This window comes from Pyrus communis, chromosome 1, assembly GCF_041283825.1.
Source record: "Pyrus communis isolate YQ-2024b chromosome 1, ASM4128382v1, whole genome shotgun sequence".
NCBI classification, from domain to species: domain Eukaryota; kingdom Viridiplantae; phylum Streptophyta; class Magnoliopsida; order Rosales; family Rosaceae; genus Pyrus; species Pyrus communis.
The window spans coordinates 811,109-836,451 of record NC_142565.1 but is presented as its reverse complement, the minus strand read 5'-3'; the positions used below and the strand labels follow the sequence as shown (position 1 = coordinate 836,451).

The window sequence follows — 25,343 nt, the reverse complement described above, 5'->3', positions numbered from 1 at the left end:
AAGAATTGTCAGACAAGTAGGTAAGAAATAATTGTTAGACAAGTGGTTAACCTAGTCAATAATATCAATATTATGCTGAAAATGTATAGATAACACGTTAAAACTTTTTGAGTATGATGGCAACAATAATACTAGTGAGAGACGTAATGACGCGTCATTATACATTACAAGCAATTACTTTGATGCATAACAAATGTTCTTCCAACCACCGATTGTTTTCATCACCATAAGAGTTCGTTTGATGGTCTGAACGAGAATGAGCTTAAAGAATAAGATTTGATTGTCAAAAACATGTAAGACATAACTTGTAACCCATGTATAATGATAGATTAGATAATCCACTATATTAGAGATTCATAATCTATCATGTTCAGTCTTCTCTATCTCATATTTTAACACAACAACGAAGAAATAAGCTCAAACTCATTTTAATTTGTCACAACCTATTCCAACTAGTCTACCACACAGCCGTAAAAGACACAACCAATTAATAACTTAGCAGGCACTACATGGACTCCTCTACTTTCCTTCATATAGTTAATAGCAACAATACTTACCTCTACCTTACTTCATGGCTAATAGCAACAATACTTGTGTTGGTATTAAGTCCTAATAATTGAGACAAAAGCAACACCAAAATATACAAGCAACTAGCATACAATAAGCAATGATAATTAGACAGAATTGTACTATATAGACTTATGTGATATGTTGCCTACTATTATTGAAGTAGACAATACCACCTACTTTGACAGAATATCACTTGCGTAAATCATTAGTGAATATTTCACTTACGCGACTGATCAAATAAGATTTGTCTAGTCATTTATTGTACCATTGGTTTTAACATTTTTAAGAATATATAAAATAAAATAAAAGGAACCAGACAAGGGGGAATCGAGGAGTAGAGGGGTTCGAAGATCCCCAATTAACTAAGAGTTCGTTTAGATGTAATTTTAAAATGATCGAAAATGTTTTTGTTAAAAATATTTTTAGAACTAATTATAAGTAGATTATGGAAATGCACTTAAAGTTGTTCGTGAAAGAAATATAAACGGGTACTTCTTGTAGAAAATACTTCAAATACTTTTAGAATTCAAAAACATTTTCATCTAGAAACGTTTTCATTTATTTTAATAAGACGTTTAAACAAGCTATAATTTATTATCTAATCTAACAAATCAATAATTTGAGGAAAAAATAAAAAAAACATTGCCCGCACTCCGGTCTCCTATCATCTCACCCTTGCTCTCATTCTCTACTGAGAAAAACCAGAAGCGTTCATCTTCCTCTGCTCTTCCTTTCTCTCCACTCTTCATATCTCTCGTCGTGGAGCCCACAAACCAAGCAGCTAGTGACGGTCGACAAGCCTCAAACATGGCGGACGCGTATTGGAGGTACAGCGATGGTCGACAACCGCCGGCCTCGGCGATGAATTCAGTCGTCGGAAAGCGTCCTCGCTCCGAATACGGTATGTTAAATTCCTCCAATTTCCGTTCTTTTTTGGGTTTCCTCTCTCCTTTTTGCGTTTGTTTTGGGCTTGATGAAATTAGGGTTCTTGGGATTTTAGTTTGACTACACCCCACCTCAGTCTCTTACTGGCTGCTCTGAAAGCAGAATTGTTCAAGTACAAATACAAAATGCAAAATCTACGATAAGAAATGTGAATAAAAAATGGGAATTTCAATTTTCAGCTGACTTCCAAGTAGTCGAACTAGGTTTTCACTGGGCCGAGGGATTGAAATTTGGAATCTTTTGCTCTATGATGTATGTGGTTTAATCATTATTTGATGTGTACGTGGTTAAGTTATTAAGGCATTTTTATGATTTTCGGATATGTATAATTGTTGCTTCTATGGTTATTTCTGAGATATAATTGCCTAGATTATATGATAAATTTGCATTCTTGTTAGATTTCTGTGCTCTATTTGGTGTTATTTACGCGATTTTTAGTGTAAACCTTGTCCAAAGCATTCATATGAGAGTTAAAATGAGTATTACTAATCTCGTTATGCACATTTTTTTGAAGATTTTTTGATCTTTTTTACTGCATTTATGAGGAGTGGTAGTCTATATATTTTGGACACCCGCTTGTTGGTAATATCAGCAAGCTACGTGCTGGCTGGTCCCGGCTCCTAGATCATATTCGTTAGCAGTTTATATTAAAGTGTCAACATCCCTGGAGGCTGTTAATAATTATTTCATCTCTAATAAATGCCCAGTTTGATTCAATGATCAGCCTTTTATGCCGAGTTCTGTAAGCCTTGATAGGTGTACAGATTGTATTATACATGAGTTTTTTAATTGAAATTATTTGAAGATATGCTACTATGTAGGATCACTACAGTTACTATATAAACTACTAAGGTGCTAGGATTAAATGCGAAAGGAAAATTCAAGTGGTCATGTTAGCATATGCAATATATTGAGATGTCGTTTGGTTGTCAGCAGTTTAACTTATTATTCTCTTGTTTATAGCTTTATGCCACCATCTGCGTTTATAATCATATGCCTTCAAATATTGTTTCTTTATTTTCTCTTTTGGTATCCTTAAGTACATCCTTAATCTTTTAGATGCCCAGGGTGGTCACGACCTCCCTAACTATTATCCCCAAGAAGACGATAGAGGTTCTATCCGAGGAATTAGAGATACTGACTCCATAAATGCGTCGTATGATCGTTACCTGCGCAGTGCGGTACCTACTTTTCTCTTTCCGGAACTCTCACAATTTTTTACCATATGTTTTAAGTTTTGTGGGCTAATGTTACAAGTAATGTTTCAGCAAATTTCATCATATAGCGGAGGCCAGTCTGCTAGAAACATGAGTGGGGGACCACCTGGTCGTGCTGTTGATGATCCACGCATGATGGGAATTGGGGGTGTTGACCCAGGGGAACCTGTTAAAGATAGGGTCTTAGGAATGGGAAGTGGACGGCCTGACGCTCCCCTTCCTCCTGGTGCTACCAGTACGCTATTTGTGGAGGGATTGCCTCCCAACTGTACTAGACGTGAAGTAGCTCGTATCCTTTAATTTTTTTAGGGGTTGCAGTTGTATTTCCCTTTTTATCATTATTTGCACTTTACCTTTTTAGAATTTTCCCTTCACTTGGTTTCATAGATATCTTTCGCCCTTTCGTTGGCTACAAGGAAGTGAGACTCGTGAGCAAGGAATCAAGACATGTAAGTTTATCTTTCGCAAGGGATAGATTTAATTGTTAGTGATTGATGGATTCACAAATAATTAACCTGTGCAGCCTGGAGGAGATCCGCTGATACTTTGTTTTGTTGATTTTTTGAGTCCGGCCCATGCAGCGACTGCTATGGATGCATTGCAAGGTAAGCTTAATTTTTTATTTAATTTGTTGAAACTATAGCACGATAGTTTTGTTGCTTGTTCTTATGCCATTGTTGGAGGAGATGCATTTCCTAAAAAAAAATTCTCCACTTCACAAGAAGATGGATTGGCAAATGATAAAAAGGATTTGCATCAATAGTTTGGATTGTTGTTTGGCAGTTCTATGTAATTAACCAAAAGAAATAAAGGAAAGGCCAATACGTTACCAAATTTTACAAATGTACAGTAGAATGGGCAGACATGATTGCTTTGCTTCAATTCATATGGAAACTTTGTACACAGGATTTGTGACTTTAAACCCCTTTTAACTTCCAAGGCTACTTTCAACCACTTCAAAGATTCCCAAACCCTTAGTTTTGTGGCATTTATTTCTGTTTAAAGTGAGATAATTCACTATTCAAGGTGTGGGACTTCGTTTTTTAAAGATGACGTGATTTTTGGGCCACTTCTATTGGATTTACGAGGTGAGCACAGATTACCGCTGCCCATAGGTCTTGGTTTCACCCGTGACTTTAAGTTAGAAGTTGCATGGTCAGCAAAGTCATCCAGTACCAGTATACCACAAACCAAACTTGTTAAATTGTTCCAAACACTGGACGGGATTACCTTCATGGTTCATTTCTTTTCTTCCAAGATTCTATGAATGCCTTGAATCTGGTTGGTTTCTCGGGACGTGATTTTTCCCTCAATTAGTCAAGTAGGACAGTGAGACTGGTGAGAATTTTTGTTTGGCCACACTTGTAATTCCAGTCTTTGAGTAGTGCTGGGGACAATGGTGCTCTCAGTATAGTTATCTCATGTTTTAGCCTACACTTTCGTCTTTTGTTCCTGTTAGATGAAATCTCATTATGAGGTTTCCCTAGCGGTATTGTATACTTTATGTCAAGAGAGGAAGCGCATGACCTTCATTTTTTATCATTCTGTCAATTTAGGGCGTGTGGCGAACCCAGGTTTGCAACTTAGGTGTGTTGAAAAGTGATGGGTGTTCAATATTTAAGATAACGGTTTAACGTCTTTATATCATCTATCTGCTGCTGCCCTCAATCGGCGTTGAGAACGTACCCAGTTGTTACAGCGTAAATGGTCAAGCTCGATTTTGCAGGTTATAAATTCGATGAGCATGACCGTGACTCAGTCAACTTAAGGTTGCAATTCGCTCGCTATCCTGGTGCGAGGTCAGGTGGTGGGCACCGAGGGAAGCGTTGAATTATGCGGTTTTTCAGGTGATTAACGCAATTTTCGATCGGTACAACCGTTTATTGTTCATGACCGTTAGGTGCTGAGTTAAAACTAAAAAAATCACGCTAAACCGTCGAACGACTCTTCTCTGTAGGACTTGCTTGATTTGGGAGGTTGTGATAATGAGGGGCGATACAACAAACTTGCAGTTTCGAGAATTAAAGGCGCATAGTTAGGACCAACTCGCTTGGGTGGTTCCCGCTAATTCTAGAGTGCTTTTCTGTTTAGACAACTGCAGACTTTATTTCTTTTATTTTGATTTGAACTGTTCCGTTCGGTTACCAGTATGATTACTTACGGATATTTTGCCATATGTGTTTGCTAGAAAATGTAAACTTAAATAAGTTAAACATGTTGAAGTCTCTTTGCGTTTGCATATGCTCTGGGATTAGGGTCTAGATTTGATATTTATTCGGCGACGAAGTGTGTTATCTGTTGTAGGTTTCGTTTTATATTGAAACTAACTGGCTTTCGTGGTAACTGTTGCAGGTCTCATTTTATATTGAAAATAACTGGCTTTTTCTGTGTTGTTGCTCATTTTTTCTCAAAGATGTCATGAATTTTGTTCGTCAGAGTAGTCGGTGAACACTATGTACCAAATTATTACCGTGTGGAAGCATTCTTGCTTTTGATCTTCGAGTCTTTTGACTGGGTTTGGGTTGAATTGTAGATGGATCTAATCGTAGCATGATTTGATTGTGATCTGCTAGAGTCTACCCTAGAATCGATGAATTAACATGATATCGGAAGATTTGGCGTGAGGGATGTCTTTGGATTTCACTTTCCTAGACTGTTGGGGAAATCTGGCAGCTACTGTTAAGGGGCTGGCTAAGGTTCTGCACTTATGCTGAATTAGGAGCATATTAGGGCTTGATTCTTTTACTAACTTCATACTCTCCTCTCATTTTTTCTTCCCCTTTTTCGCGGGGCGATATTCTAGTAATCTAAGGGGAAGGGGTGTCGAAGTTTGGTGCAAGTTGGGCACACTGCCCTGGGTTTCATACTCTTTAACTCTGTAGGGTGAGAGTCAATGACTCAATGGCATGGTAGAACGCTTCCATTTCAGACTAGACACTCACCAGTTGGAAATTCATGGTTTCATATTTGATGAGAGGTTGTATCATGTATGTTCTTGCTTCTGCTCATTCACGTAAACCATACATGTGTCGTTGCCCTGCCCCCGCAAGGTCCTATCTTGTCGTCGGCTATAAACGTCGAAGACAAAGAAAAGCACGACAATCGTGATCTCTTTCCACGGATTCATTCAGCTTTTGCTTTTGCTTCACCGCTGCGGGAAGTGGACTGCGGTGACTGTTCAAAAGGGACGGTTGTGGTAGTGGTGTCTTCATCAAGCTTATCAGGCGTGGATATTTTGATTTGCCCCCACCCAAATGTTACAAGTGAAGGATTTTGTCCCAAAATCTGTATAGACACATATACAATACATGCAATTTTTGTTGAGTACGCTGACAAATTCATTAGTCCTCGGTCACTTAGTTTAAGTTGTTCGATCAGATCTAACGGTTAAATGTGTTAAAACACTGAATGTCTGTGGATCCTCGAGAGAAATTGCAATACATGGGTGGGTCTCTATCATGGTAGGGTTTAGTCTCATTGCCGCACTCAAAACTTTTTGTTTCCAACTTTTGTTTCAATAAACCAACATTTATCAATTGAATTGGAAGCAAGATACAAACAAACATGGCGTAGCTCAATTGTTGGGAACAAATTCTAAATTTGTAAACGGTACATTTAGGGTTTAATTTCAGGAGCTGATCAATGACATTATATGGCTAGAATGATGTTGAAATGCTATGGTGGCCTGAAGAATATTGAAATGCTTTTATGAATCTTCCTGACTCCTGAAAAGGTGAATTGGTCGTGGTAAAATCACCGACTGGTCTTTTTTTTAAGAAAAAAAAATGGAAGCAAGATATGGTGACTTTTGGAAGCCACGTAAAAGGAATTTGTAAAATCAAATTTACAAAATTTTAAATGATTAATTAAAAGGGTGAATTAAAAAAAATTATCTTCCGAAGGCATATCTTCAAATATTGATCGATTGATGTTAAAAATAAAAAATACTGATCGAAAAGATTAGTGGACGTATGATATTTTGATGATTTCCAACTTCCTCCGAAAATGTGTGGGGTTGATTGGCTCATAAGTTGACCTGTCTTCCACAGCAAGGGTGTGCTGTTTTATGGAGAGATTCACACCGGATGTTTGTGTTCGAAGCTTGTAGATCAAAAGATTTGAACAACTCAATTTAATTTTACGGATCTCTTTAGTCAATCCTACTGATTCTCCTCATAAAAATTCAAAAACTTAAACCAATCCGATTCTCTCTCTTTGTGTTGATCGACCCAGATCTCTTTGTCCACAAGCTCTAAACAAAGAAATCCAGAATGGATCTCGTTCCCTGATTTATGGACCACGCCACTTTTACATAATCCGAGAAAGAACAAAAAATGACAACTCGACAAATATAAATAATAACAATAAATTAATTTTATTTTGTGAGATCGAATGTAACTTCATCAAATCGCAAGGTATTTTTGTGTCTTCAGTTGGTTAAGGATATTTTTCCTGTCATTCGACACTGGTATCCGAGGTTTTTTAATATTTGCTTGTATAGATACACGGAATGCTAGAAGATCCCTAGTCTTTGAAGCATTCACATTCAATTACTACAGCGTATCTACCCTTTATGGTATAATATACACATACACTTCTCCGTTAGGATTCTAAGTAGGGTAGTGTTATTCACATACCCCTTTTTACCTCTCAAATACTATTGTTAATTTTTATCTATTGATCTTCTTTAATTTATTTGATCCGATGGGCGGAATTGAGAGGGGTGTTTGAGTAGTAAAATGGGTGTGTGGATATATCCAAACAAACCCTAGCTACTCTACTAGTCCTACTCCTCACTCTCACTCTCACTCTTCCTTTTTAGTTTTTTCGTTTTATTTCGATATGATATCCATGTTGAAGAACATTCAGATAAATATTCCTCTAGCGTTTGCAGAGGATCTTTATTTTAGTTGCCCTTTATTTCTAACACAAGAATTGAAAACCGAAAACCGAAATGGTTATCAAACAAGCAAACAGGTCACGGATTATGGAAAAACATGAACGGACTTCTATATCTGATCTCAATCATCAGAATCCGACTTTTCGCAGGTATTCATAAACGAAAAATGAGTACTCAGTAATTTTATAATCGGAGCGATGGCCTTCACTTCATCGAGCACTTTGCCGCCATGCTGTATTCCTTGGTCATCAAGCAATGTCAAAAGCGCATCGAGAGAAGCTTCACAAGCTCCGAAATCTTCCTACCCAAGCAATCTCACAAGGGGTTCCACAGCATTGGCCTTTACTATGCAGAATGAAGATTCTACTGTACAGATGCCTTGGTGTGCAGGGCAGCCAAGTTCCAGTGCAGAGAAGCAGCCCTGGACAACCGCGCGCTTCTTGATCGGCTTGCTCAAGCTTTTGGAGCTTTCTGATAGCTGTTTAAGCGAAATGGCAGTGTACTGTTTTGTCAAAGAAGTTTCAGAAGTTAGTAGCTCCACCAGCACTGGTATAATACCGGCTTCAGCTACTTTTCTCTGCCATACCTGATTTGTCGGAACTGTGAAATTAATGGCGAAAAGCTCCAACAGCATTCTTGGTTACCAGCCTTCTGCACGAGGAATCTCTGTTCCCCATCAGTTAGACAATTGCACATGATTTCAACTGCCTCAGCATCTAGAAGCCACCGCCCCATCTGCTCGTCCTTTGGAAGATTAGCAATGATCCCCATTGCAGCAGCTATCTCCTCCACATCATTAGAACTTTTTACAATCCTTAGCAAGGTCTCGACGCACCTTTGACTCATGTGCTCCAAGAATGTGCTGTCTTGCCGCCTTCTGTCAAGGAAAAGTACAGATTCATGGCATTTGCCCTCACAGTAGGGTTATCAGTTTCGCATAATTGAAAATATTAGTGGGACAGTAGAGAGCTTTGAATCACATGAAACATCATAGTGGCTGTTAGTATGTTTAGAACCACATGCCGAAAGAACAACAACCTTGCGCGAGAAATAATTGTGTTAACTGTCTCAACTTTAATCTGATGTCGAACCCAGAAGAAGATTGGCACATTGCATGGAAGGTTTTGAGAATGCTTGTTTGTGTGTCATTTCCGGTTAAAGATAGAGACTTTTAGATTCTAGGGTTTCAATAAGATTGTTTTTAGATTTTAACTTGAATGGTTTTCAAAATCTAATACAAGTCCTTATTTTGAAAACTTATCATATTTAAGTGGGTAATGCTAGGGAGATTAAATTTGGAGACAAAATTTTGAAAACTAAAGGACATGTAAGTTGATGATTGATTTTATTACTTAAGTGTTGATAAATGTGCTTACTCTTATTTGTAACACATCATTTATATTTCAAATTTAGTTTTTAAGTAATTATAGCACATTTATTATTTATAAACTTATCATTCGAAATTCTTTACCCATCCACAATTATTATTATTATTATTATTATTATTTTGTGCTCCAATCATAATAATTAATAGATAAAAATTTATTCAAAATTCAAATTCTTATTATTAAAAAAATTCAACAACAAAACAAAAACAATTTATACATAACTTTCGGCATCATATTTTATTCATAAGTACGGAAATATCAGTACATAAGTTTCAGTACATAACTTTAGGTACCTTATTTTACTCAGGTACAGAAGTATCAATATGTAAATTTCGGTATGAATGTATCAGTACATAACTTTCAATACGAATGTATCAATACGTAACTATGCAGCTTCTGGAGTGGCGTTCGATGTGGCAAGGTGCATAATAGTCTCAGCTACCTGCTCGCGCAAGGTTGGCGATAATGAGCTGTGACAATACAAAAGTTCAAACAGCGGTCCAGCTGCACCTTCTCTAATCATCTGCAGGCCATTTTGTGGTAAGTTGGAGAGGTGAAGAAGAGCTTTGACTCCAACTTTCCTCTTTTCAATATCACCTTCTGAAAGGAGTTCAAGAAGCTGTCCTAGTGCCCCGTCTTTTACAATGGACAGTTCGTCGTGGTCTGTCAATTCAATTTCCGACAAAGTTCTAGCCATAAGAATTTTGACTCTTCCAGTCCTGCATCAAATTTGGTCTCGTCCTTGGTTTCGTTGGATTAAGCTTACCACACGATGGTATGGTTAAAAAAAAATCTTGGTCCTACTACTTGTGGAGGAGTTTCAGTAATTGTCATGGTCGACTTCTTGGTGATTTATGTCAAGGTATTGATTATCACATTTCTATTTTCTGGAGTTATTTGTTGTTATTATTCGTAAATTATTTGCACATATATTTATAACAAAATGTGTTCAATATATGTAATCATCATGCATAATAATAGATCACTTATTTGTCTAGAAATAAAAGCGGCAAGAGCCCGTCTCTAAAGATCTCAAAATGTTTTATTTGGATGTAAAATATATATGTATCCCCCTTGAGGTTTGGCTTTCCCTGGATTCTTGTGCTCTACATAGTACGTATAAGAATAATATTTGTATCTGAAAATGCTCCATAAACTTATACATTTTTTGGGTCAAATTGTAGAGATCGTTCATAAAACAAAGTCTAAAGTGGACAAATTACAAACTATGAAGCCCTAGAAAGGACCATTATACAAAAAGAAGACGCCACTTATATAAATAAAGCATGTATTATTAGGTCCTAGAATGGCCAAGATTATAATTTTAATTGGATGCATATATATTAATTATATATCAAAAAATCACCCAGTTTCATACACTTATATAATTTCTTGGTCTCATAAAAGCTTAACTATATTCTAAACAAGTTATTTAATCGAAGAAAATGATCGTTTGATAATCATTTCATTTCTAATTTTTTTTTCAAAACTTATTTAGAAACTGTTTTTGGTTTTTCAAAATTGAAAGCTATTTTGATGAATTTTCAAAATATGGCTTGATACTGCTGGTAATTAAATATCATACATATACATTTACCTAATTCTGCAAAATATTGCTGGTAATTAATTAAGATTGATCAGTATTAGCACCTCTGTGTGTTTACTGCAAATTGAGTTAGAAAGAAACTACTATAATGCATATCCAAAAACTCTTTACAATATGGTGAAATTAAACTGAGATAATCAGGAAAATTAAGCAGAGGTGTGTGTTTTTTGAAACCAATTAATGTAAAATTAAATGTGGTTATATTTAAAATAAAAACAATTATCATTAAGTAAAGCCAGTACTTTTGAAACCAATGGTATATGGAGCCAAACTCATTACCGTATGCCATACGCTGATATGCAGAACCTATTTGAAATTAATGAAGGTAGAAGGTTGGCCGTACTGGAGTAGCTACTTGAAGTTGATGAAGATCTGTAACTTATGGATGAAGGCTGTCGTATTTACACCACGAAGTGCTTTATGGAAGCCATTTTCTCTCATTTGAGAGATCTGCTCAATATCCACATTTCCAGAAAACCGGACGTGTAAGTACGTAGATAAAAGCATAATTAGAGAAAAAAAAACTGAAACGAAAAGAAATATTGCTAAAGTACTGGAAAATTAGATAGATAGAGATATATATATATATATATATAGAGAGAGAGAGAGAGAGAGAGAGAGAGTATGAAGCCCTAGTCATCGAACCTCAGTGATGGTGCGGCCTTTGCTTAATAAACTCAAACGACCACGCTAGGTATATGCAAAGAAGCATACAAGAGTGATATTGGTTCGGCTCGTCTCAAAGAGTGCGTAGTACTAGTCTTTGTTGTGAATCGTGACGATTTATGATCGAAGATAAGCTAGTTATCAGAGATATGAGCCAGAACCAATATCACACCATGTCTACTTTTGCAGAAACAAGTATTAAGGCTCGTACCAGTACACGCTTAAGCGCTTTTGATATACTGAATTGGAGCTTCCACCTCTATATATAAGAGGATGTAGGAGCTTAGCTTGCTGGTCGTCTTGATTAGTTAGGTAAGCTACAGATGGTTCCTGTAAGGGAGGACAAGATAGGATAAGGAAGGAACATTTTTAATAAACCTATCTTTAGGAATCCCACTAACACTATAATCCCTTTCATCCCCTCTCTCATCAGCTTTTTTATTTAATAAAACCCCATCAGCAGTAGCATAACATAATGGAGGCACGTGATTAATCAAGATCACCAATATTACATGCCAGGGCATCAATGTCGTTCGACTTGGACGTCATTGTGGTGGAGTAAGTATACGAAACACAGACACGTAACATTAATTATAAATTATAATATTTCACTCAAATTAATGTTGGTATATATGCCATGGGTCCAGCCCCTACTAAAGATGGTTTGAAATCTCTAGAAGTCTATAGAGAGCTAATGATGCATTGGAGAATACTACATTCAAATGAATGTAATGGTTGGTTCATATAATCAAACATGGGAACTCTATGTGGTGCATGAATTACGTATGGAGTTCCAAGACTACTGCATTGGATGGTGCATGAATGTTGATAATGGTGGAATTAATTCTTGGACTCACTAGGATGTTCCATCCATGCATGTAAAAGAGATGACATTCACCGTTGTGGATCATCCAAAAGCAAGCATACCACCCCAAGAGAGAGAGTGAGAGTTCCAAGAGTTGTTCCACTCCAAGGTTGAGAATGAGTGTTTCACCACAAATTGTGTGAGTAAGATTTAGATTATTACACTTTCTTGTATTCATCAAGCCTTGTCTTGGGCTTGGTAATATTGTTCTTATTGTACCCATTGTTTTGATATGGTGGAAGATTGATCGTTGCCTTGTGGACATAAGTAGAAAATGTTGCACCATATAAATCCTAGGGGTCTATCTTTTTACCTTACTTTGTGTTTTTCTATCCTATGGTACCGTGGATGCTAACAATTATAACACATAAATTTATTTATTTGTTGATATATACTTTAAAAATACAACATATTAATTATTTCCATCTACCTTTATTATGACAACTAAAATTATACATTGCCTGACTTGTATTTTCCTTATCCATAAAAATTCCTCAGTGCACACCCCACTCTTTCTTAATTCTATACGGGAATTACAAATCTAAGCCACGAAATCTAAAAGCTAAAAGAAGAGAGAAAATATATAGTTTTACTTCTTCAAGAAAGGGAACAACTTTGGAAATCTCTTGCCACTCTTTTTCTTTCGCTACTTTTGAATTCAAATCCCTTCATTTGGGGTCAAAAAGAGGACTTACTAGTTAATTAAACATGCATGATAGTCCTTGAAACACACAAGGAAAGTCTTCCAACAGAATAAAGCTGAGAGATAGTGAGCACTTATACTTTTGCCCTAACTAGCTAATTTAATAGGGTTTGTTTTTCTTACAAAATTAAGATGGAACCGGATCCTATCTGGATCCAAAGGAACTAAGTCATCAAATGATCCGAACCATTGAAGTTTGATCTAACGGCTACAATTATTATAATTTTTAGAGGAACCCTCTATTTAGAACCATTATATCAAATTTCAATGGTTCAGATCATTTGATTATTGAGCTCAATTCCTTTGGATCTAGAGCGAATCTGGTTCCAATTAAGATAGTATAAGCAGCTGCGCAACAGCTAGCCGCCGAGTCACTGTAGAGTTCTAGATTTATTCGTACGGTCCTAATATGTTTATGATTACTTTGAAACAGTGGTCCTTAATTTTCATGTCACATGTTTAATTGATAAACAATATGGTTTTCGTACATTCTTTTTTTTATTTTTTTTATTTTTTATTTTTAATTCAATGCTCTCTTTATTTTTGACATTGAGATTCAATAAAGCAAAGAAAAATTATGGGAAGAAATAGAAATAGGGATGTGCAAAAAGAAGAAAGTATGTGCATATAAAACATTTTCTTTGATTAATTATTTATTTTATAATGCATGCTATGATATGTATTTAGATTTTATGCATGATATTCATGTAGCTATTTGGTCATCTATTATATTATGCAACATCTAGTCCAAAAAAAGTCATTACAATTATATAAAGATAAAAGGAATGGTCACGATATTTTTTTCCACACAGAGTTCCCTAATATCTGTCATGGTAATTTTACGGTTAAGATCATTATATATAGCATGAGCTTGAACTGATATTAGGGTTGCAGTAGAGACACAGTAGAAGTTATGGTTTAGGGATCATGAACGGTCATCTTTGAAAATGACTTTTGGAATATCAGAAGTTGTGAGAAAAATTTCTCGTCTATCTGACTTTTGGAAATCGTAAAAGCTGGAACTTTGTTTTATCGTATGATATGATCCGATAATTAGTATCCAAACGACAGAATATATTATGTATTATAGACACAAAATATTCCACCAATTCATCCATTTGATTTGAAGCCAGTGCTGAAGAATATATATGCTAGTTGAGTTAACTACTTCATTGCGCGTATATGGCACTTCTTGTAAGAGAATAAAATCTTCCATTGCATTGCATGCATGAACTAGTTCTTTTGGTTCAAGAAATTGATAGTAGATAATTGACTTGCAACAACACTATCCCAGCAGAATAATTTGCACCAAACCGCTGTAATCTGTGTAGCAATCCGAATATTATTCCTCCACCATCATTATCATCCATAATGCGTTTGTTTTCAAACCCTCAGGAAGAGGAGAATCTCTTGGGTAGTAACTTTCATGCTACATTATTCGTACGTTAAAAAAACAAACGAATAGGAGAATGTCTTGGGTAGACAAAATTTTGTAAACTAAATAACATGGAAGTTGATGATTGAATTATTACTTAAACGTTGATAAATAAACTCATTTCTATTGGTGACACATAATTTGGTTTGCATATTTTGTCTACAAATTTAGTTTCCCAAGCATTACCCAAAAATCTCTAACAAGAATCTAAGAATGGGTCCATTCTAGAAGTGGCAAATTAACTCATTAGGTTGTTAATGGGTACCGCTAAGACCCGTTTAATTTGATATCACCATAATATCGATGTGAGATTTGCAGTGACAATAGTGTAAGGTGAAATCAAACTAAATGAGTCATAATGGATACCCATTAACAACCCACTAGTTGATTTGCCACCTTTAGTTGATCCCCACTTTATTACAGTCAGATGATGTTTTTTTTACTTATATATAAAATGTCTTAAATTTAATGTTTCTATGTGGCAAGTTCAATACTAAATTATGAATTGACAAATCCCAACCCTAATATCGTTTTATCAAGAAAAAAAGAAAAGGAAAAAGGCTCCCATTCAAAACGCATCGCAATAACGGCCCGATGGGTCTATGCCCGTCCAGGATACCCAACGGGTCCCCAAATCCAAGCCCAATTCTAGTGGTCCAGCTTAAATTCTTCGCTTTAAGCCCAATTTTTATTTCGGCCCAGGCCCGACATATTTGAACCGTTTTACAACAAAAAAAAAAATAAAAGAAAATTAATGAAAAAGGTTTGAAAACTTTAAGTTTTAAGGACAAAATAAAAGGTAAAGTGAATAGTAATAGAATTAACATTTTAATGTAAAAATATAATTTTTCATTAAAGTGAATAGTAATGTAAACTTTTCGTTAAAATCTCACAAAAAAATAAAAAATAAAAAAGAAAGAGAAAAAATGGTGGTGCGTCTGTCTTCTCTCTCTCCCTCCTCTCCTCTCCTCTCCTCTCTGTAAAAAAATGTGGAATTTGAGATGGCGGGCGTGGTTTTTGAGGTCAAGTGTTTGAGATCTTGGAGGGTGGAAAAACGACGCCGAATCATTACGCCATGGACGAAGCAACTCGCACAGTGTTTTACGAGGCACGGCTTCACATTACGAGGCCCTACACTCCCAATTACCCTCCTCAACAGGTTCTTAATGTTCTTGAATTTCAAGTTAATCAACCCCATGTTTTGCTTAATCACTCAATTAATCAAAGTTGTTAACTTTCTTTCGTTTCCGATTTATTCACGGAGTTTAGGCAAACAATGGCAGCAGAGGGAGCTTTCGATCACTGCTTTCCCTTCCAGGTTCACTTTTTTTCTCTCTCAATATTTATTTATTTTGTTTTTTTTTTTTGATGAATTATGGTGTTTGAGAGCGTGATCATGTCGCTGGAAGCCGAATTGATTGAATTTGTGTTCCCTGTTGATCCATGAAGGTGCGAGCCAGCTCAGGGATAAATGGAGCGAGTACAAACAGCCACGAAAATTGAGAAAGCTGGCATCTTTGTTTATCTCTCCGAGAGGCGAGCGTGTGGCTGTTGCTTCCGGAAATCAGATAACGATTTTGCAGAAGGAGGACGAATACTCAAAGCCGTGCGGCACTTTTACAAGTAAGATAAGTTGTATTTCATTGATTTTGTTGACCTTGCATTTGTGGAAGCATCAGCTAATGTTATCTTGCTGCATCACATTTTGAATGTTCCAAATTAAAGTTACAGCCTTGAAGTTATCGGCGTCCGGCGGGCATTCTTGTTGTTTTTGAATGAAATGTTTGGATTATAAACTTGTTTCCCTGCAAAGTTGAGGTCTTTACTAATAAACTTGATTACCTGCATTATATTTGGTTGCTGTGCCCTTTTTCCAATGTACCCCGTAATGGTCAGCTGATATATTTGAAATATTAATACCCAGTTAGTAGCGGTAGGCAAAAATGGTTTTTCTTTACTGAACACTTATATGTACGTTCATTGTGAACTAGCCATATCGGTCACATTGTAGTTTCGTTGTAGACCATGAGACCTCTAACCATAGTAGTCCACCGTATACAGTGAGTCCAAAATTGGCGCCAAAGAGAATTAATTAAGGAACATGTCTTTTCAGAAAATCATGACGAGGAATTTGTAGGATTACCATATTAATACTGGTCAATGAGGTTTGAAGTTGGTATACTTTTGTGGATACACGTATTGTGTTGATTCCTATTGTTTCTTCATTGTGACGTATGTGAGATATGTATGCTTTAGAAATTTGGATTTTCTTCGTTATATCCAAATTTGAATGTTACATTAGTTGTGTTTTTTCATTAAGATAGTTTCTAATGAATCTAATCTGTGCTCTGTCCATCAGGTGGAAGCCTTACTTCGTTTACAATAGGAACTTGGTCAGAAAGTCATGATGTTCTTGGAGTTGTTGATGACACTGATACACTACATTTTATCAAAGCAAACGGTGATGAAATAACAGGGATTGCAAGGAGGGATTTAAAAGTATCTTTACCAGTAATAAGCCTGATTGTGCAAGACGATTCTGACGTACAGAAATCTTGTCTGTAAGTTTTTTTTTTCCCTGTCCATAGCCCGTGAAAAAATGATGCTTACAAGAAAATGTCTTGATTATCTGGTTTGAGGTTCATGTGTTGAAGTTAATGAAATATTTTCAGGTGTAGCTTTATTGTGGTCACCTCTGATGGTTCCCTTCAGCATATTGAGATCAGTCAGGATCCAATTTCCACTATATATTCTGCACGCACCTCACATAATGGGTTAACTGCAAAGGGGCAGCTCTCTTGCAATGTTTTCTGCGTTGACTACCACCCAGAGCTTTCTTTGCTTGCTGGTGTCATACTAACCTCAGGTTGCAACTCTCTCATGATTCCTACTACTTTCCATTTAGCTTATACATGTTTATACATGAAGATATTCATTTATACGGGCCCTTATGTGGTTAATATCATTTCTTGAATATGGCAAGTTTTAGATTATTATCTTACACAAATCTACTGCATTAGTTTTGCATGAATCTGGATGATCAAGTAACTTTTGTTGATGGCCTTATTTTTAATGGGAGCTCTTATGTTTTTGGAAGAATGGAAGAACACTCTAGATCTTGTTGTTGGTTGAATATTTGCATATCATGTTTTTTTTTTTTTTTTTTTTTTTGTGCCGATTTTCAGAGTTCATTGCTAATTATTTCATATGCAAAAAAGATACTGACAGTTATCAATTAGTTTATCAATTACTTATTAATTAAGTATTCTTTTTCTTCCAGGATCTTGTTATCTTTCTCTCTGGCGTAGAAGTAGGATCGTTGATTTGGAACAGCTTGTTACCATTCAGTTTGAGGGTTTTTATTCGAAACCAAAAGGAATTCAGCTAGTATATCCAAAGGTGCTAATCTCTCCACAGGCCAAATTTGTTGGTACTTTAGATGTCACAGGATGTTTGCACGTATTTAAGCTGGATAAAGAATGCTCTTCACTTTCCAATTTTATATGCAGAGAGAGATGCGGGTCAGAAGTGACCAATAATTTATCAAGTGGAGAAGGGGAATATTTAAGTGACATTGTGGATTTTACTTGGTGGTCTGACCACATCCTTACTTTTGCAAAAAGGTGTGGCGTTGTTACCATGCTTGACATCCTTAGTGGCTTGAAAGTTCAGGAAAATGGAACTGTATATTCTAAGCCAGTTATAGACAGAATAAATCTGTTTCAAGGAAACCTGTTTCTTTTGGAGACTCTGTCATCTGAAGAGAGATCTGACTCAAAGAAAACTAATGCTTCACATAGTATGGAGCATATTGTGGTGGACAGCCTTGACCAAATTTACATTTCTTCGTTGAACTGGAGCCTTGTATCATTTTCTGAAAGATCCATCAGGGAGATGTATAATATTTTGATTAGAAATGAAAAGTATCAGGCTGCCTTGGATTTTGCTGATTGTCATGGGTTGGATAAGGATGAAGTTGTAAAGTCCCAGTGGTTGCAGTCAAGCCAAGGAACAAAGGAAATAAGTACCTTTCTATCAAAAATTAAGGACAAAACTTTTTTACTCTCCGAATGTGTTGACAAAGTTGGACCTACAGAAGATGCTGTGAGGACCTTACTTGCATATGGGCTGAACCTAACTAACCAGTATGGGTTTTCTGAATCAGAAAATGATGAATGTAGCCAAATTTGGGATTTCCGTATGGCTAGACTTCAGTTATTACAATTCAGAGACCAGTTGGAGACCTTTCTTGGGATAAACATGGGCAGGTATTGTAATCATCCGAAACTATTTTTTCATCATAGCGAAACATTAACCTACAGTTGAATGACATAGTTTTACGCAGGTTTTCTGTGCAGGAATATAGCAAATTTCGAGCCATGCCTATAAGTGAAGCTGCTGTTATGCTCGCTGAAAGTGGGAAGATTGGGGCCTTAAATCTCCTGTTCAAGCGTCATCCTTATTCACTGGGTTCTTGCGTTTTGAAGATTTTAGCTGCTATCCCCGAAACAGTTCCTGTACAAACATACGGGCAGCTTCTTCCAGGGAGGTCTCCCCCTACAAATGTAGCTGTGAGGGAAGAAGATTGGGTTGAATGTGAGAAAACGATAAGTTTTAAAAAGAGATCACCCAAGGACCATGAAATTGGTATCCAAATCCAGACCGAACCTCTACTGAAGCAGTGCTTAGCATCAGTTTGGCCATCAACTAGTGAACTTTCAATGTGGTACAAGAAGAGAGCTAGAGATATTGATAGTTGTAGTGGACAGCTAGATAATTGCATTTGCTTGCTTGATTTTGCTAATCGCAAAGGTCTACACAAGTTGCAGAGGTTTCATGAGGATGTCTCAATCTTGCACCAACTTATTTATTCTGATGACAGTAATCCGGAAATAAATTCCAGCTTGAGTCTTGTCATGTGGGAAAAGTTCTCTGACTATGAGAAGTTCAGATTGATGCTTAAAGGAGTTAAAAAAGAAAATATGATTGGAAGACTACATAATATGGCAATTCCATTTATGAAAGATAGGTCACAGGATCAGGCGGCAGATAACCATCCTACAACAGAGCATAACAAGGCTGAATCATTTCTGGTTAGATGGCTGAAGGAAACTGCTTCTGAGAACAAATTGGACATCTGCTTGCAGGTAATAGAGGAAGGGTGCAGCGATTTTCAGAGTAACAGCCTATTCAAGGATGAGGTTGAAGCAATAGACTCTGCTCTGCAGTGCATTTATTTGTGCACATCTACTGATAGGTGGAGTACAATGGCAACCATATTATCAAAGCTTCCACAAATGCAAGGTAATTGCTTCTTTGGCATTGTGGTTCGTGTGATAGTCAATGAGATATGTTTTTTGTTTTTGTTTAAGAATGTTTACCTATCTTTGTCACTGAACAGGTAGTGAAATATATATTGATGGACTTGAGAGAAGATTGAAATTGGCAGAAGGCCACATTGAAGTAGGGAGGCTCCTTTCATTTTATCAGGTCTGTATTCTTTCATGAAAGGGAAGTGTTTCTCGTGGTATTAGGGTATTGATGTTTTGCATTTAATCAATTTTTCCGTGGTTTCAGGTGCCAAAGCCCCTGAACTTTTTCCTAGAGTCTCATGAAGATGGAAAAGGTGTAAAGCAAATTCTTCGTCTTACCCTTTCAAAATTTATACGTCAACAGCCTGGTCGATCAGATACTGATTGGGCAAGCATGTGGCGTGATATGCAATGCATTAGGGAAAAGGCATTTCCTTTTCTGGACCTGGAGCATATGTTGATGGAATTTTGCCGAGGACTGCTGAAAGCGGGGGAGTTTTCTCTTGCGAGGAATTATCTGAAGGGTACAAGTTCAGTTGCTTTAGCATCAGCGAAGGCTGAAAATCTTGTCATACATTCTGCAAGGGAGTATTTATTTTCAGCTTCAAGTCTTTCTTCTCCTGAAGTAAGTATCAAGATGCCTGATGTTTGCTGATGATTAATGATATTCAAGCACGCAACGATACATTTAAACATTTTGATATGGTAGCACATCAATACTTACTATTGTATTACTTAATCAGTGTACAACTTTTTTCAGATCTGGAAGGCTAAGGAATGCCTCAATTTATTTCCAAGCAGTGGAAATGTCAGAATAGAGTCTGATATTATTGAGGCACTTACAGTTACACTTCCCAGCCTTGGAGTGACTCTCTTACCCATGCAATTCACGCAAATAAAAGATCCAATGGAGATAATCAAAATGGCAATCACACGCCAAAGTGGTGCATTTTTACATGGTGATGAACTCATTGAGATTGCGAAACTTCTTGGATTGAGCTCTCCAGACCACATATCTTCTGTTCAGGAAGCTATTGCCAGAGAAGCTGCAGTTGCTGGTGATCTCCAATTGGCTCTGGACCTATGTCTTGTTTTGGCTAAGAAGGGGCATGGTCACATTTGGGACTTATGTGCTGCAATAGCAAGGGGTCCTGCACTTGAAAACATGGATATGAATTCTCGAAAGCAGCTACTGGGTTTTGCTTTGAGCAATTGCGATGAGGAATCCGTGAGTGAGTTGCTCCGTGCATGGAAGGATCTTGATTTGCAAGGTCAATGTGAGACATTAATGATGTTGTCAGGGACAAAATGTCCAGATTTCTCAATTCAAGGCTCCTCGGTTATTACGGGTCCAGTCCATGCTATTCAAGATATAATCAACCTAAAAGGTTGCTTAGAAATGGTTGAAGGAGCTGGTTGCGACGATCAAGAAGTCTATCTTGATAACATAAAAACTGTACTTTCTGCTGTTGCTAAAAACTTGCCTGTTAATGGAACGAACTGGGAATCTGTTTTGAGAGAAAATGGAAATTTTTTGACATTTTCTGCCCTGCAACTTCCATGGCTGCTTGAGCTAAGTACGAATAGAGAACACAGTAAGAAGTCGAGTGGTAACTTGGTTCCTGGAAAGCAATATGTCAGTGTAAGAACACAGGCTCTAGTGACCATTCTGTCCTGGTTGGCGAGAAATGGTTTTGCTCCTACCGACAATGTGGTTGCGTCTCTGGCAAAATCAATAATTGAACCACCTGTTACCGAAGAGGAAGACATAGTGGGTTGCTCCTTTCTGTTGAATCTGTTGGATGCTGTGAGTGGGGTTGAAGTGATAGAGGAGCAGCTTAGAACAAGGAAGGATTACCAAGAAGTTTCTAGCATCATGAATGTGGGGATGACATATAGATTGTTGTATAGTTCAGCATTTGAGTGTGAAGATCCTACGCAAAGGAGGGAGCTGCTACTAAGGAAGTTTAAAGAAAAACGCACAGGTAATCTGCTACACATATTTACAATTTGCTATGCTATCATCTTAAAGCTCCAAGCAGTGGAAATGTGAAAATAGAGTAATATTATTGATGCATGTACATTTTTACAATGATAAGGAGTTCATGGTTTCTTATGTTGTTTTATTGGATTCAGGTGAAATAGGCAAATTTGACAAGGTGCAGTCTACCTTTTGGAGGGAATGGAAATTAAAATTAGAAGACCAAAAGCGTGTTGCAGATCGTTGTAGAGCATTAGAGAAAATAATCCCTGGTGTTGACACAGTACGCTTTTTGTCTCAGGACTTTAATTATATTAAGAGTGTTATGCTTCCCTTGATTGATTCAGTCAAGTTAGAGAAGAAGCACATTTTGAAGGATGTTTTAACATTAGCTGATGAATACAGCTTGAACCGTTCACAGGTAGGCAGCTTTGTAGGCTTACATCTCTGAATTCTATAACATAGAGATGACTTTTTCCCCCATTTAGTGATAGTGATCTATTGTTTCCTTGCAGGTCTTTTTGTGTTATTTGAGTTCTGTCCTTGTTTCTGAGGTTTGGACCAATTATGATATAACTTGTGAAATTTCGGAATTTAAAGGTGAAATAGTTGGCTATGCTGTGGAAACCATCAAAGCTGTTTCATTTATTGTATACCCTGCAATTGATGGATGCCATAAAGTGCGGCTTGCTTACGTCTTTGGTCTGCTTTCTGGCTGCTACTTGCAACTGGAAGAAAACAGAAAAAAATTACCAATTATACACCCTGATCAAGTGCATTTATCTGGTTTTGGATTATCTCGTTTTTACAAGTTAATGGAACAAGAGTGCAGAAGAGTCTCCTTTATTGCGAACCTTAACTTCAAAAATATTGCTGGATTAGGTGGTTTGAACTTTAAGTGCTTAAGGCATGAAGTGTACGTGCACGTATATGATGGTAGCTTGGAAGCCTTGGCAAAGATGGTAGAGACACTTGCCAGTATATATCCCAACCCAGTGTCGGAGGGTCTGATAACATGGCAGGATATCTACAAACATTATATTTTGAGTTTGTTGGCAACTTTGGAAACCAAAGCTGGAACTGATTCGGTTGCGAAAAGCACTGAAAACCTTCAAATCTTAATATGTCAACTTGAGCAGAGCTATGAATGTTGCAGAAAGTATATGAGACTCTTGGCACATTTAGATTCTTTGAACATTATGAAGCGGTATTTCACAATAATCATACCGTTTTTGGGTTCTTATGGGACTCTACCAGATAACTCAGCATGGCAAGAGTGTCTAATAATTGTCTTGAACTTTTGGATAAGATTGATTGAGGAGATGAAGGAAATTGCATCCCATGAGGATGTCGGAGAAAATCTCAGGCTCAATCTAGATTGCTTAGCATGTTATCTAAAGGTTTTCATGAGGCTGGTAATAGAAGACACTGTCTCACCGAGTCAAGGCTGGGCTACAATTGTCAGCTTTGTCAATCATGGTTTAATTGGTGACTCTCCTTCCGAACCTTGTATGTTCTGTAGAGCTGTGATTTTTTCTGGTTGTGGGTTTGGATTTGTGTCTGAAGTATTTTCCCAAGCGGTAGTAGGGGGTCCAACGGGTTCCACTTTGGCCGGAGACACTGAAATCCAGGAACTTCCCCTTCTCTACTTATATATTTTGGACAGCATTTTGCGGGATGTGGTTACCCATGGATCCCAGGAATATGAGAAATTATATCAGCTACTATCCTCCTTGAGTAAATTAGAAGGTGATTTACAAGATTTAGATAGGGTGAGGCATCTAGTTTGGAAAAGAATGGCTAAGTTCTCTGAAAACCTGCAGCTGCCGGGTTCAGTTCGAGTTTATACTTTAGAGCTTATGCAATACCTCACAGGTAAAAGTATCAAGGGTTTGTCTGCTAGGATTATCCCGTGGGAAGGATGGGACGAGGTGCACTTTGCAAGTCAAAATAGTGAGACTGCTAATCAGGGGTCGGCAGATCATAATGATACATCTAACAGGTTTACAAGTACATTAGTTGCCCTCAAATCGACACAGCTTGTGGCAACCATATCACCCACCATGGAAGTTACCCCCGATGATCTCTCAAATCAAGAGACTGCTGTTTCTTGCTTTCTGAAGCTGTGTGATGCTGCACAAACATATTCTCATGTTGATTCTTTGCTAGCCATGTTAGGGGAGTGGGAAGGATTTTTCTCGGTGAGGGAAGATAAGAAAGCCTCTTTAGAAGCTCCTGAGGCTGGAAATGATTGGGATGATAAGTGGGACGATTGCTGGGAGAGTTTTCAGGAGACAGAATCTCCTGTGAAGGAGAAGGAAACATCCTTTTCCGTTCACCCTTTGCATGCATGTTGGTTGGAGATTTTCAAAAAACTTGCAACGCTCTCCCAATTTAAAGATGTTGTCAGACTAATTGATCATTCCCTACCGAAATCAAATGGGATATTGCTTGATGAAGATGGGGCAAGGAGCTTGAGCCAGATTCTTCTTGAAAGAGATTGTTTCGTGGCTTTAAAGCTGGTGCTTTTACTGCCTTTTGAATCACTACAGTTGCGGTGTTTGGCTGCTGTTGAAGACAAGTTGAAGCAAGAAGGCATCTCTGACTCGATTGGCGGTGACCATGAGTTATTATTGCTGGTATTATCCTCCGGGGTTTTACCCACTATCATCTCCAATTCTTCGTACGGAAACACTCTCTCTTATATCTGCTATTTGGTCGGGAACATATCCCACAAGTTTCAAGCAGCTCAAGTGCAAAACGAGAGATGGCCGTTGCTTTTTAGAAGAATGCTCTTCCCCTGTTTTATATCAGAGCTTGTGAAGGCAGATCAGCAACTTCTAGCCGGACTCATGGTTACAAAATTTATGCACACAAATGCATCGCTTGGTCTTGTTAATGTTGCGGAGGCAAGTCTCAGTCGGTTTTTGGAGGTGCAGCTCCATGTACTACACGACCCGCTTGATGAGACACATTCACCGGAAACATTGAACAATACTGTTTCTTGTTTGAGAGGCGAGTTGGAAAACCTGATCCGGACCGCATTGTCATTGCTTCCAACTCAAGTCAGATGAACAGGTACGATGAACTTTTCATACTTTCTTGCGTTACCTGTTTTTTTTTTCGCAGTCAGAATCGTAATGGTTTAGCGTTAGGAGCAGGAGTTGTATGTTTAGATCCTTGTTAGGCAGTGTTTGAAAATGTAGCTCGGGATGTAGACTATACACCGTATGTATTGTTTTACGATAGGAATACAGATGATGTACAGGGTGAGTGTCCGTACTGATCCTGCCAGGATCGGAGATGTAATTTATGTGTCCGTATAAATCTTACAGATGATCTCCAAGACTCAAGGGTCGGAGTGTAATATTATCTCCATATAAAACTAAATTGAAGGCATGAGTTTTGTAGTTTTTTTTGTATAAATTCGAAAAATCGACAAAGACTGTGTGAAAGGTAGATCATTGAGTTTCTGTAAAATTTGTGTGTTTTCCATTCAAAAATAAAAATGTATACAAATTTCTCTGGTGAAATCCTGCTGCTTGGATTGAGCCTCCATCGTCACCGTATCTGAAGTTGAATTGAAAAAACCAATGATCCCAATCGCGATTTCAAAAATAGTGAAGGGATTCTCATTGTACAGGAATAAGGTTTTGATCATCTTAATTTCTTCAGGATTTAAGCATGGCTATATTATGGACCCGCTAAATTGTTATATTTCAGACGTTTTTGTGTTTTTTTACTTATAATCTAAC

The 25,343-nt window shown here is 37.3% G+C and overlaps 2 protein-coding genes across 4 annotated transcripts; both read left to right on the top strand.

Moving 5' to 3' along the window:
• Positions 1-1,175: 1,175 nt before the first annotated feature.
• Positions 1,176-5,144, top strand: LOC137720222 (RNA-binding protein 2). 2 transcript variants are annotated; one of them, XM_068459264.2, is made up of 7 exons: positions 1,176-1,471; positions 2,575-2,696; positions 2,784-3,021; positions 3,120-3,181; positions 3,256-3,337; positions 4,459-4,579; positions 4,690-5,075. In XM_068459264.2, exons 1-6 carry the CDS (start codon positions 1,378-1,380, stop codon positions 4,560-4,562), a joined length of 702 nt encoding a protein of 233 aa, XP_068315365.1. In that variant the 5' UTR covers positions 1,176-1,377; the 3' UTR covers positions 4,563-4,579; positions 4,690-5,075. The 2 variants fall into 2 exon arrangements, with proteins under 2 accessions (XP_068315365.1, XP_088546874.1); XM_088690748.1 differs by lacking the exons at positions 4,459-4,579; positions 4,690-5,075 and adding an exon at positions 5,085-5,144 and having other exon boundaries at positions 1,221-1,471.
• Positions 5,145-15,196: 10,052 nt separating this feature from the next.
• LOC137720220 (MAG2-interacting protein 2) lies at positions 15,197-24,998 on the top strand. Of its 2 annotated transcripts, none has more exons than XM_088690741.1 (12): positions 15,197-15,454; positions 15,565-15,613; positions 15,745-15,918; positions 16,655-16,856; positions 16,968-17,161; positions 17,576-18,563; positions 18,641-19,599; positions 19,697-19,785; positions 19,873-20,232; positions 20,368-21,592; positions 21,753-22,009; positions 22,104-24,998. In XM_088690741.1, the coding sequence occupies exons 1-12, from the start codon at positions 15,371-15,373 to the stop codon at positions 24,660-24,662; spliced, it is 7,140 nt and encodes a 2,379-aa protein (XP_088546867.1). In that variant the 5' UTR covers positions 15,197-15,370; the 3' UTR covers positions 24,663-24,998. The 2 variants fall into 2 exon arrangements, with proteins under 2 accessions (XP_088546867.1, XP_068315360.1); XM_068459259.2 differs by having other exon boundaries at positions 21,744-22,009.
• The last annotated feature ends 345 nt before the right edge of the window (positions 24,999-25,343 follow it).